Source organism: Staurois parvus, unplaced genomic scaffold (assembly GCF_062004578.1).
Source record: "Staurois parvus isolate SC_StPar_1 unplaced genomic scaffold, SC_StPar_1.0 ptg000445l, whole genome shotgun sequence".
In the NCBI taxonomy this organism is placed as follows: Eukaryota; Metazoa; Chordata; class Amphibia; order Anura; family Ranidae; genus Staurois; species Staurois parvus.
In genome coordinates this window covers 1,671,837-1,686,099 of record NW_028318241.1, presented here as the reverse complement: position 1 = coordinate 1,686,099, position 14,263 = coordinate 1,671,837, and the positions used below count along the sequence as shown (strand labels likewise).

The 14,263-nt window shown below is 42.8% G+C and overlaps 1 protein-coding gene across 1 annotated transcript in view; it reads right to left on the bottom strand.

Annotated features, from left to right (window-relative positions):
* Positions 1-14,263, bottom strand: part of ELOVL7 (ELOVL fatty acid elongase 7) — a 66,725-nt gene that overhangs the window by 33,732 nt on the left and 18,730 nt on the right. Inside the window, exon 2 of the mRNA XM_089688052.1 lies at positions 4,533-4,609. Within this exon, the coding sequence (XP_089544178.1) occupies positions 4,533-4,596 (64 nt within the window). The 5' untranslated portion in view covers positions 4,597-4,609. The remainder of the gene's footprint in view (positions 1-4,532; positions 4,610-14,263) is intronic.

Below are 14,263 nucleotides of genomic sequence, written 5' to 3'. Positions count from 1 at the left end.
AGGAAGCAGTACAACGGCCTTCATGACATTGATGGTGACTTTGCTGCTGGACTTCAGCCAGCACTGTATATAAACGTTATAAATCACTAATCCACTCAGTTATTCATATATCAGACTTGGCTTATAGTGATGTTGCCTTGTGAACACATTAAACTGCCTGGCTAGACTTGTATCTCCTTGTGTCTCCTGTATTAGCAATAAGGTGTGAACCTATTAAATAGAACATATAGAACTTTATTAAGGGTACTTTGACATTGATCCATAGCAAATGCATATGCGTTTTTATCGTGTTTGGAGTGCATTTTACAAAGAACATATGACTCAAAAACTGCATTAAAAATGCAAAGCAGGTGCATTTTTGCTGCATTTGTTCATGCATTTCAATGGGGAGGTGCGTTTTTTTTTTTACCATACCAAAGATGTAGCAAGCAGGATTTTACTAAACGCAGTGGACCCACAACGGATCAGTGTGAAGAGTTCCATAGGATTACATGGTCACACATTTTTCTTATTTTTAATGCAAAAGGAGAAGAAAAACGGATCAATATGAAACTCCAGCCAATAATAGATCAGATAAAAATGCGAAGCCCATTAAAAAATAAACAAACACCAACAATTGCTGCAACATTCACCTTCAATCCAGAGATTTTCCCTGCAGTATCTTTTTTTTATGAGAAACTTACAGAAAAAGAACTAGTTGTAGACTCAACCGCAATAGGGAATTTGTGAATACTCAAGAAAAATAATTCAAACAAAGGAGAAGGTGATCAGTGGCGCACGAAAACCTCTTTATTACAGACAAAATTAAAAGTATAAAACAAACAAAACCACAACCACAAACATACTTTTAATTTTGTCTGTAATAAAGGAGTTTTTGTGCGCCACTGATCACCTTCTCCTTTGTTTGAATTATTTTTCTTGAGTATTCACAAATTCCCTATTCCGGTTGAGTGCAAAACTAGTTCTTTCTCTGTAAGTTTCTCATGGGCTTGGTGTCTAGGGACTCCCGGAATACGTATTTTCGGTTGATCGTGTATATATATATTTTTTTTTTTTTAGGTACTTTGCGGCATCTTTTTGGAAGTTTTGCATCTTTTTTTTATGCCGCTAGTTGTCCTCAGTCTGATGGTCATCATTACTCATCCTACTTCCTTTAAGCCCAGGTCATCCTGGACCCTCCCAGTCTAACTGGACCGTTGAAGGAGAAGCAGCAAAGTGATGAGCTCATCTCTTTGTCACTCTGCTTTTTCTTCTTCTCAGCACATGAACTGATTGGCTCCTTGTACTGCTTCTTCCTCTCACTCTCCAGCGTTGCTGTACATGGACTAAGGAGGCTGATACAAGGTCGAATTCAGGTACTTACTTTGCTTGTATTTAAAAATACATTTAATGATGTATTAGTCTATATTCACACTTTTGTCGAGCCTATTCAGGTGATTTTAAAGGGTTTTTTTTTCTTTTTTTGCACATTATAAAAGTGAGGACACAATTTTTCTTGCACAATTTTGTTTTTGGCCATTCAGAATTTTATTATGGGAGCGCCTGATATTATCATATATTTTTTTAGATACTCCTTATGAAGTCTATTGGTCTCCTGTACTTTTTCTTTTACAGTGGATTTTATTATAGACAGCATAACAACAGTCAAAAGCAAGATCACTAACACAAAAGAATAAATTATACAATTTTTCTGATGAAGGACATGACAAATGCACTGCAGTATTGACAAAGAGAGAAACTAAGTACATAAACACAATACATAAAAGGGTGGAAAGAAACCTGATAAATTGCATTAATAGCAAACACGTAATGACCAATGGGCTAGTAGGTGAGAGCCAAAGATAAATCACAAAAACCGCATACAGAGGGTAGGAAAAGCTGGGCACGGAGCCGCACTGGGCGCACATCGGCACTCCACACCAAGGACTCTCGAGAAAGTCCAACAGGTAAATAAAACATTGCAGGTACAATTCTCTAGGAGTATTACAATCAGTGCAAATAACATGAAGACTAACAAAAACAGAGAGAAAGAAGAAAAAAAAGAAAAGAAGGGAGAAACAAGGATAGTTAAGACAAAGAAAGGGCTCCAGGGTATCATGCCAGGAGTCTTATATCGACAGGAGGGTCTGGTCAAATCTAGATGGTTGGGCCACATCAATCCAAGGGTGCCAGATCTGCAAAAACTTTGGGTGGCTGTCTAACAGCATGGCCATTAGCTTCTCATTAATCATTATAAAATTCATCCAGTTCTTAACAGCCTCAAAGCTAAGAAGAGGAGTCTTCCAAGCTCTCGGGATCGTTAATTTGGTAGCCATAAATAGATGCAATGCCAGCTGCCACTCAGGGCAAAGTAGGCCTACTAATGGTTTAAATAATAGCACCTTGTATGGGTTGCCCTTAATATCTGTGTGTAACATAGTGCGGAGAAGGGCATAGACCCTAGTCCATAACCTGCACGCCTTGGGGCAAGTCCACCAAATATGAGCCATGGTGCCTATTTGTTGATAACCCCCGAAAGCAAGTCGGAGAATATGAGGGGATAAAACGAGGCAGCCGGGCAGGCATATAATACCATCAGTAAAGGACCTTATAGGCATTTTCTAAAATAAGAACATTCCTCAAATATTTAGACACTACTTGAGTCATGATCCGCCAGTCTTGCTGATCTAGACAACCCCCGAGTTCCTATTGCAAATGCTGATGATAATGAACCGGGGGGGGGAGTCCTATAAGAAATAATAGCAGGGTAGACAAGAGAGATCAAGCCTGGAGCATGAGGCCTGTGCCTGCAAAGGCTTTCAAAGGTCTCTTGTACTTTTTCAAGCAACAGACATCTAGCAACAGGCACCTGAGTGCTCAGGAATGAACAAGCACCAATTAAAACAATTAGATTTTTAAATGTTGAGCGTTTTGTAGCTTTGAACTATAAAACACCCAGGTATGGATGGGGCCTTTATGATTACAGAGCTGAAACAATTTATGTCTTTTACACCTGCCTAAAGTTCAGCTCTAAAATGGAATATACGGCTATATCTAACTAATCTTAAATATGCTCCCTTCCCTCTAACTTGCATCTATGCTCACTAACCTGTATCAGAAAGATATATATATTTACCAATTTTCAGGCCAAACCAGTCATGTGATCTCCCCGTCAGCCAGCTGCAGCCGCAAGGGAGAGGAGAGTGCTCTCGACAACGGTTGGTAATGCCTGGGAGCACCAATGTCACCCATAGGCTCCCATGGCCCATCTGTTGTCAGATGAAGAAACTTCAGCCCTGATGCAAGCAGTGGGCTATTGGAAAATGTAATATAAATGTAAAAAAGGCCTTGATGGGTGGAAGCCAGTCTGGAGGAGTTGGGATTCCTTTGCAGACTGCCCTATGTAACACCCATATGTGGCGCAAGGTCTTCATTAAAGAATCCAATGAATGAAAGGGACTTACTGGAGTCTGGGACTGGGAAAATGAGAGCCAGATGATGTTAGACATCCTCCGACCAGGAAAAGAGGCGGGCTCCATCAGACTTGCTTAAGCTTCTAATACACCTACGAGCTTCTAACAGTGTGCAGTGAAATCTGAGTAAGTAATTTCAATACAGGAAAGGAACCTGTACAACGGTGCAACACAAGAGAAGTCTGGAAGTAAGCTTTAAACAAAGAGAGACTTTAGTCTTTGAGGTCTACTACTTCACTAGGATGCTTGGAAAATCATACTTAACTGGTATATTTCTAGTCAGAAGACATGTACAAAAAAATAAAAATGGCACAGTCAGCGTATAACCGAGGCTATATTAACTACATAAAATTTGCTGTTTTTTTAAATCCCCTATACAGTAATACCCCGGTTTACGAATTTAATTCCGTCTGCGGGAATTTTCATATAGTGAAAAATTTGTAAACCGAAACACTGTTTCCCATAGGAATGCATTGAAAACCAATTAATCCATTCCAGAGGTCCAGAAAAAAGTAAATGCTTCTAAAATACCACATGAGTTATTTTATTAAGTCATGCAGTATTTTAGTAGTGACAACCCTGTGTTAATGTTTAAGCTGTCAGCAGCGTTTCCCACTGATAGACGAATGTAAAAGAATTGCCAGCAATTAAAAAAATAGTTTAAAAAATGGTGTGGGGTTCCCCCTCCCATCCATACCAAGCCCTTCGAGCCTTTTAGTTTATTTCCCCAAGTTAAAAGAAACAATGTTTCCTTTTAGTTTCTTTAAAGAAACAAAGTTTCCTATAACTCTGGGGAAAGTGACAGCTAATCTTGTGAACTATAGTGAAGGAAAAAAAAAGCCGGCAATTGCATTTAAAAATCGGCACCAAAATACACTTTGTATTGCGAAAAAAATTAGTAAAAAATTAGTAAACCGAGGCATTATTTTCAATGGATTTTCATTCGTAAACTGAAAATTATGTTTTAACCGAGGCATTCGTAAACCGAGGTACCACTGTAAAAGGAAAGTGTGCAGTGGCTGTAGATATGAATGGTTGATGTCACGTGGACCAGAAAGAATCAATATGGAGGTCACTTACCAGCATCTTTAATCCACTCATCGTAAAGAAGTACTGCTCTGGATGTTAGTTCCTTGAAAGCCATGTTCAACTGAGTTCTGTTAGAGAAACAAATCATATATTTTGACGTTAATGGGATTGTAGATGATGGAAGATTCATTTTATATCTGTATAAGGCTCTGCAATTTCTAACCTAAAGTACAAGTAAAGGTTCCTGTATGACAGTATAAACACATACTAAATCCACTTATGTGATGCACAAGCCTCAAGAAACGTAAACGAAAAAAATTCCTTAGCCTTCCCAGACTGAATCAAATCCTTCTTCATTTGTTCTCATGTGCTTCCCCTTCCAGACACTGCAGCTCAGTCAGGGAAAGCAATCTGTACATCATGAACAGTTATAATTCCAGCTTGGTATCACTGCTCGGTTTGGTGCAGTCGTAGCTTTTTCTGCTTGTTGTGCGAGGGCACAAAGAAATCAATAGTTTTCTATGTGCCTTGTTCCTGTGCATGAAAACCCCTACTTAGCAATGCAAAATCACATATACATACGTGATTTAGCGTTCCCCTGCTGCCCTGTAGCAGTATTTCTGCTATAGGGCAGAGGGGGAAGCGGTTAAACATCACATACACTGCACATGCAGCGCAGAGCACCTGCCAGTTTCCTGCGGATTAGCTGCACTGAGCTGTAGTCTTCTATTATATCCTGCGGGTTTGGTACACTTTCAGAAAGTGCATCACACCAGCAAGACATATTAGAATTATATGGCTCAGTGCTGGTAACCTGCAGGAAAGCCGCAGGTGCACTGTGTTGCACACATGGTGCAGGTAAACTGCAACGCATCGGTGTGAAAACAGTCGAAGCCCTCATGTACACGGGACGTTTTAATAACACTGGTAACATTAGCTGTGTAAAGTCACATTAAAAACGTGAGTTTTTAGCTTTTTTAGTGTTCTCTGCATTAGCGTTTATCAGTGTTTTCTGGAGATTAGCGCGTTTTCCCTAATTTTTCTGTGTTTGCGTTTTTAGCGTTTCTATACCTAAAAATGTTTTTGGGTCAAAAAAACTTCAAAAGCGCCGGTTTACAGTGTTTTACCGCTTTTTTCAGCGTTAGAGCGTTTTTACAGCTAAAAAACTCGTAGAAACCCAATAGTCCTGGGTATTTATTTCAGCCAAAAAACATCCCAGCCAAAAAACGTTGATTACAGTCTATGCGTGCACGGACACATAGGATAACATGCTGGAGGGTTTGCTAGCTATAGAAAAAGACGTAAAAAAGCCAAAGACAGCAGTTGTAAAAACATCAAGTGTGCATGAGGGCTTATAGGGGGCTGAGGACAGAAAGGGCTCATTTACATTTGGAGTTTGGGGGGGGTAAAACCCTATGGTTCATTGTGGCCCATTACTGGTTACCAGATCACTTTAGTGGCCCTTGCTCTTCAAAAGGCTGTGCACCCCTGTGCTTGATTATTTCTCCCAGGTCACAATCATGTGCAGAACCCAAGGACATGATATCTTTGCCCATCTAGCCAAAAATGGAATGTTGTCTCACAGGTAGCCCAACAGGCACAACTACATACAGCTATTATCTCATGAATACCTGAAATGAAAAACAAAAAAAACGAAGCTCCTGCATGAAACCTTTACACTGACATGCCTGAAATATGCTCAACATTCTTTATATTTTTTTTCCCACAGCAAAATAGTTTACATTCCACATTTCCTCCCTGAGCCATACTTCTGCTCGCTTACTGTACACAAGACACTTGTTACATGATGTACAGTGTGCATTGTGTGTGTATCAATTCTGGATTAGTATTAGTCCTCATGCACACTTGACGTTTTTACAGCTGCTGTTTTTGGCTCGAATGCTGAAAAACGCAGTAAAATGCCTCAAACCTGTGTTTTTGGACTTTTTGTACCCACCCCCCCCCCCAAAAAATTTTTTTTTTGGTAAACAAAAAGCTAAAAAATGCAAACACTAAAAAAAAGCGGAAGAACTCAAGTTTTTAATGTGCCTTTACACAGCTAATGTTACCAGCATTATCAAATCGTTGGAGATACTCGGCGATCACCGGGTGCCAGCGAGAAATCACCAGCCGGGATCTGGCGATTGACAGCCGAGGCTGTGAATGGCGGCACGGGTAGGGCACGCATGCCCTCCTACCTGGAAGTGTGTGAAATCACGTATATGTACGTGATTTTGCATACCCGTGCCGCCCTGTAGCAGTATTTCGGCTATAGGGCGGCGCGGAAGCAGTTCATTATGTTTGCATTCCTTCAAGTCCTGATTAGAAATTAGCCTGCCTATGTAATGCCCCGCGTTGCCACGACACATCATGTGCACATCAATTCATCTAGTCGTTAAACTCTCCTGGCAGCCAAAAAATCCTGAATGCGGCAAAAACAAGTGCTTTTAGCGCTTGGACGTTTATTCATTTGATTGGCATTGACATGTATAAATGCCCAAGCTAGTGTTTACACGCGTTTTGCCAGATTTAGCGTTTTGCAATCAAAAAAGGAACGTTTAACTGCCCCTAAACTCTGTTGCTCCTAAACTCTGGTAAAAGCCTACGTGTACATGGACACAGGCTTTTACTGAGCTGAGTTCAGGGACTTTAGCAAAAAAATGCCAAACACTCCTAAACTCACGTTTAGAAGCAGCAGTGTACATGAGGCCTAAAAGTACAATTGTAAAATTCATGTGATACCTACTTAACCACTTCCCGTCCGGCCCATGTACATAAACGGCCAGACGGGAGCAGTGCAGGAGCGGGTGGCCGTTTATAATAGTCCTGCCGCATTCCCTGCCTGTGCGTGCTCCCTGGGAGTGCGTGGCACTGCGAATCGGTACCGCGATCGCTGTACAGGACCTCTGTGTGAGGTCCCGATCATGTGATCACTGATTGGCCAATCAGTGATTATATGAATAGTAGTAAGCAAGATGTCAGTTCCTGACATCATTCCTGACATGCGCGTTCTCAACATATATGTTTTTCTTAATTGCACACAAATGTGCGGCCGTCCTGAAGAGGTTAAACGTGCATTTTTAGTTATATTTCACGTGTTTTTTCTAGTGATGCACTGAAATTTCGTCCAAAAACAACCCTATCGGCCTTTGGCTGATATGAAAATAAGCACCGATACAGGTGCTGGAAATAACCCCGCCCCTCGCTCCCACTCGGTGGTCCTCAGCCTTACCTGAGAAATCATCGAACGATCCCGGTGCTGGGCATAGAGATAAGTGAAGGAAAGATGGCCTCCACACATCTCTATGCCTTTGGAGGACCAGAGCAACATCATGTCCGGTTCTGGCGCCTTTTTTTTTTTTTTTTTTTAAATCGCCTCCTGCCCGCCATAAAAGGAAATGAGGAGTGGGCGGCGGTTCTCTCGTTCTGGTTAAAAAAAAAAACTCTAAAAAAAACGCTGCTAAACACTAATACAAACAAATGCTAAAAAATGCTGAAAAACTCACGTTTTTAACGTGACTATACACAACTAATATTATCAGTGTTATTAAAACACCCCGTGTGCATGGAGCCTTATATATGGGTGGTTTGTTTATTTTCCTGGAGTTGGGCTTTTACTTCCACGTTTGTGTTTATTCAGCACCAAGAAACGTTCCTCTGGCGGACACACACAGTCCTCGGTTCTAGAACAATGAAGATTTATGTGGCCCCCTTGATGCAGGCAGTAGAACAGTACTAGTCGGTACCAGGCCCTCAGTTCTCCTCAGCTCATTAGTCATTCACCCTTCCACAATCTTCACTGTATATTTGAACTGTGCTGAGCAGATAAGGATGTGACAAGAAGGCTAAAGCAATCACAGAGGACAGCATTCTGGAACTGACATCTAGAAACCATCAATTATCTCCTCACAAGACTGCTAGGCCTCAACATTCCTGAAGATTCATTACACTCCAGCCCTCACACTAAAATGCCTGCACTCTGGTGTACATTGTGTAGGAGCAGTGCAATGCAGTGTTACAGCACTGGGGGTTTTAACTACATTCACAAAAAATTCAAAGCACAGCAGTGACATGCTACATTTTTATCTTGCACACATCACCACACATGTATGATGCGGACAAGGCACACAGAAACAAACTGCTGCCCTTACATTGAGCCTATGTTGGTCTATGCCGGGTGTCGGCAACCCGCGGCTCCAGAGCCGCATGCGGCTCTTTTTCACCTTGGCTGCGGCTCCGGAGCACACTGCCCACCAGGTGACAGGCAATAGGGCAGCAATGGGCAAACTACGGCCCGGAGGACCTTTTAATCCGGCCCGCGGAGCTAGGCTCCCGCTAGGCTCCTCTCACAGTCCGCCCTGAAGACCGGTGTAGCATGAAAATCTGTCTCCTATGAGGATCTGTCCCCCTCGACGTATCTGTGCATGTGCCGGAGATCGCCGATCGGCTGCTAATGCCTGAAACTGGCACATGCGCAGATACGTCGAGGGGGACAGATCCTCATAGTAGACAGATTTTCATGCTACACCGGAACGGCGCGGGAACACGGCGAGAGGAACGCGCGGAGCAAATGTAAGTGAATTGACACAGGGGGGACTTGGGGACTTAATATGGGGGATGAATTACTATAGGGGGGATGAATTACTATAGGGGGGATGAATATGGGGGATGAATTACTATAGGGGGGATTAATTACTATATGGGGGATGAAATACTATGGGGGATGAATTACTATGGGGGATGAATTACTATATGGGGGATGAATTACTATGGGGGGGATGAATTACTATGGGGGGATGAATTACTATATGGGGGATGAACTACTATGTGGGGGATGAATTACTATAGGGGGGATGAATTACTATAGGGGGGATGAATTACTATAGGGGGGATGAATTACTATATGGGGGATGAATTACTATAGGGGGGATGAATTACTATATGGGGGATGAATTACTATATGGGGGATGAATTACTATATGGGGGATGAATTACTATGGGGGATGAATTACTATGGGGGATGAATTACTATATGGGGGATGAATTACTATATGGGGGATGTATTTTCAGTTTTAAAAATGTGGCTCTCAAAATAAATTTCAATCGTGGTTTTGGCGAGATTTGGCTCAGTTGAAAAAAAAAAGGTTGCCCACCACTGACCTAAGGCTATGATTGTGATTATGATGATACACTGTAGCCCTGATTAACCCTTTGCTTACTGGGCCCTTAAACCCCCTTCATGACCAGAGCACTTTTTGCAATATATGCAGTGTCGGATTTGTTTTAAATGTTGCAATGGTTTTGCGGCTCCCAGTCTTTTTTTCCCTCTCGGAAACGGGTCCAAGTGGCTCTTTATGTCTTAAAGGTTGCAGACCGCTGGTCTATGCAGATCAGTACAGCTCAGTGGGCATGAGCCCTAAAAGACATAAAAATAAATGTTCCATTAGGGCTTAGACTGGCTATACCTAAGCCAACTCAGTACTGATATGGGGATTATTGTGTGGGAACTGCAAAAGAACACATTTGTGGTCCCCCTACAACTGCAAGGACTATCACAGGCAGGCCCAGACTGGCCATAGAGCACACCGGGCCGCCTGGATAGGAGAGGTGGCCGGGCAGCACATGGAGGACCATACCTTTCTTCTATGTGCCACCCAACCGCCTCTCCTATCAATCTAGTGCATGCAGTCGGCTCCTGTATGTTCCCCCCGTGGCCGCCCCTCCTTCCTCATCTCCTCCAGTGCCCCCTCATCCCCTCCAGTGCCCATACATCCCCCTCCAATGGCCCCCTCCATCTCCTCCAGAGGCCCCCTCCATCTTCTCCAGCAGCCCCCTCCATCTTCTCCAGCAGCCCCCTCTCTCCTCTCCTCCAGCGCCCCCCCATCCCCTCCAATGGCCCCCTCCTCCAGCACCCCCCCCATCCCCTCCAATGGCCCCCTCCCTCTACTCCAGCGACCCGTCCCTCATCTCTCTTTTTTATAGTTTTCTCTTTCTCTCTCTCTCCCAGTCTCCTGTTTCTCTCCTTTCATTCTCTCTGTCTCCCATTTTTTTACTTTCTTTCTATCTTTCTTTTTTTTATAGTTCTCTCTTTCTCTCTCTTGCTGTCTCCCATTTCCCTCATTCCTTCCTCTCTCCTTTCGTTTTCTCTCTCTCTGTCTCCTTTCTTTCTCTCTCTCTCTGTCTTTCCTTCTTTCTCTCTGTCTTTCCCTTCTTCCTTCCCTCTTTGTCTACAAAAAATAATGTTAAAAAATAATAGGATATAAAATTGTGAAAAATTAAATAAAAACCTACTGACACTAGTGGCAGAATTATCAGGGTCGCAAAAGTCACTCCTGTGACTGGGCCCTGACGTTCCACCACCGGGCTCTGAGGTAAGGGTCCCTGGGCTTTGGGCTGCTCAGTCCAAAGTGCCCAGGCCTATTTTCTGTCCCAGTCTGGGCCTGATCACAGGTGCCTGGGCGGTGGTACCAATGTCACTATATTAATTTTAATTACAGATTCATCTAATCCAGCAAACGCCAAACTGGGCAATGGGTTGGATGCAGCCCTTTGCTTGCAGCTATCAGGCCCTTGGGGAAATATTCCTTTCAGTGACACCGACGATGGGGCTCTATTTCTGCCACTGAATCCAAAGATGGTGCTCTATTTCTCCCACTGACACCAACGCTGGGGCAATATTCCTTCCACTGACAGCAACGATGGGGCACTATTCATCCCACTGACACAAACGATGGGGCACTATTCATCCCACTGACACCAACGATGGGGCTCCATTTCTCCCAATGACGCCAAAGATGGAACTCCCTCCCACTGATGACCAAGCCTGAGGCAATGGTTAGGCTACGTTCACACTAGCCTTGTGTGCAGGCGGCAGAGAGGCGTTTGGGAAGCGTTTTTACCGCTTCCCAAATGCCTCTGCCAATTCTGCACATTACAGCACATGGTGCTGTTCTAACAGGAGCGTTTGCGTCGCGTCGCGTCGCAGCAAAACGGATGCCTCTGGTCGAGTCAGGAGGCTTTGAAGCCTCCTATTCTCGTCTATGGTGCCGCTCCGCAAACGCCCGGCCGACGTTTGCGGTGAGGTTGCGACGCGGTTGCGGGGTGTTTGCGGAGCGGTAACACCACTCAAATGCATTATAGGCGTTTGTGGGGCGTTATTAACGCTCGGCAAATGCCTAGCAACCGCCGCTAAACCGCGCATGCGGCGTTTGCGGAGCGTTTGCCGAGCGTTAAAAACGCTCCGCAAACACCGGACCAACGCTTGCCAAACGCTATAGGGGCGTTTGGCAAGCGTTGGCAAAACAGCCTAGTGTGAACGAGCCCTTACTCCCACTGATGCTGAGTCAATTTCTACTTCCACTGATTACAGTGTGGCCCCCCTCAAGTCTGAAGCACAGTAAACTTTCCCTTTGCTTGGAAAGTTTGGAGATCCTTGATCTAATATATACAGGTTCCATAGTTACTTCAGTCAATGCTTAGGTTCATGCAAGCAGCCAATGCAAGTAATGTGTGAAGTAATTCAAAGGATTAGTTGGTGACCTGGAGCAGCATATAACCCATGATGTCGTATGATTTCATATTGCCAGCTATGTCTATGGAAATCTATAATCATCAGGATCAGATTTTATACTTTATTATATATCTTCAGCAGCCATTCACACGTTTGCATTATAGTGACGTGTGCCAAAATGCATGTATTAATTCACATTACCACAACGCATGACAACACACTACCTCTATGTGCAGTGCACTGCAGAGCCTTTATATATGAGTGGCAATGCATGACGCATACCACCACACAACACCCATTCCATGCATTGTGGTGTGCTGCATTTAAAAAAAATGCAGTCAAGCATGTTTTTTTAACCATTGTGGCGTGTTGGCAGCTCATTTACTATGAATGGACTGTCCTAATGAAACCATGGTACCACAGACATTTTTATGTATTAGCACACCACAACCAGGGCCGTAGGTAAGGGGGTAACACCAGTCCTCCTGTATGGGGTCCAAGCAGCTGGGTGAATTGGATGTGGATGGGTAGGGAGGGTGATCAACATGGTGGGGGGGGGAGGGGGCAATTGCAGGAACCGATCCCCTGTGCAGCACTCTCTGCAGCAGCTTAAAACTGTAAAATGAGGCATACAATTGGTTAAAGTAATTAACCCCCCCGCCATACCCATCACCCTAAATGTGCACCATATGTTGCCCCTTGCTGACCAGGACCCCCTGTGTACCCCCACAGTGTGGCTGGCTTCCCTCCTCTCTTTCCCACCGGCGGTTGTAAGCACACAAAAGGATTTTTAAGGATAGAGAGTCACATTTACCCCTTCCTTTTGTGAATGAACACTATGGTGATCAGTACCAATCACACACTGTTCATTCATAACCGAAGCATAGTAAACTGTTTTTTTTTTTAAGGGGGCTGTCAGGTTGGCTATATGGGGCCTCGCGGTTTCTAACAACAGCCCTGATCACAAAGGAATAATTTTGTGTGAATGGATCCTTAGCTGCACCAATATGTGGTACAATAAACATTTGTGCAATAATGTTCTTTAGAAAAGCCATATATTTTACCAGGGACCTGCATTTCTGGCTCAAATGTCTTAAAGGGACAATGTCACCTTATCCAAGCAGGTCAAAAAGACAATGTCTCCAGAAAGGGAATCCCCTAAGCTTCCTACTTTCCCAGAGCTTTCTTGCATCTTCTTGCTCCTCTACTGGCGACACTCTTGCAGGTATAAAGGGACATGTGATCTAGTCCCTTTTTGACAGTATCGGGGCCTAGAAGCCAATCAACAGGCCCATGTGCTGTCATGAGTGACAGCGCTACTCCCCCAGGTCACCAAAACAGCAGATCTTAGTGATCTCTATGCTCTTAATGGGTTTCCTTTAACCATTTCAATACAGGGCACTTTTACCCCCTTCCTGCCCAAGCCAGTTTTCAGGTTTCAGCGCTCTCACATTTTGAATGACAATTGCACGGTCATACAACATTGTACCCAAACTAAAATTTTATAATTTTCTTCACACAACTAGAGCTTTCTTTTGGTGGTATTTAATTAATAATTTAATTTTTATTTTTTGATAAATTAACAAAAAAAGACCAAAAAGTTTGAAAAAAAAAAAAGTTTTTGTTTGTTTCTGTTCTAAAAGTTTGCAAATAAATAACTGTTCTTCATAAATTTAGGCCGAGATGTATTCTGCTACATGTCTCTGGTGAAAATAACCCAAATTAGGATGTATTATTTAGTTTGTAGGAAAGTTATAGAGTTCACAAACTATGGTATAGATCTGAATATTGATCAATCCTGAAGTACTGACAGCCAATCTAATTTCTTGAGGTCCAAGAATGTCAGAACAGTACAGATATCCCCCAAATGACCCCTTTTTACAAAGTAGACAGTCCGACGTACTTCATAAGAGGCATGGTGAGTTTTTTGAAGTTGTATTTTTTTGTCATAATTTTTCGGAAAATTAAAAAATTAAAATAAATTAGTTTCACTATTTTTTTTTACATATTGTCACCAGTGCAGTACAGCATCATCATATAACTGGCATGGCGGTGATCAGGGACACTGACTGGTGACAGTATGAAAAACAAAAATTATATATTTTTTTGTAATTTTTTTTCTTTTTTTTTAAGATTTTTTTCATATTTCACTATGACCAAAGTAGTACAATGTTACCATAGTAACACTGTACTACTTTGGGGAAGTGATCAGTATTTTTTTTTTTTTTTTTTTTTTTTTTTTTTTTTACACAATTTGCTTATAGCAAAGAAT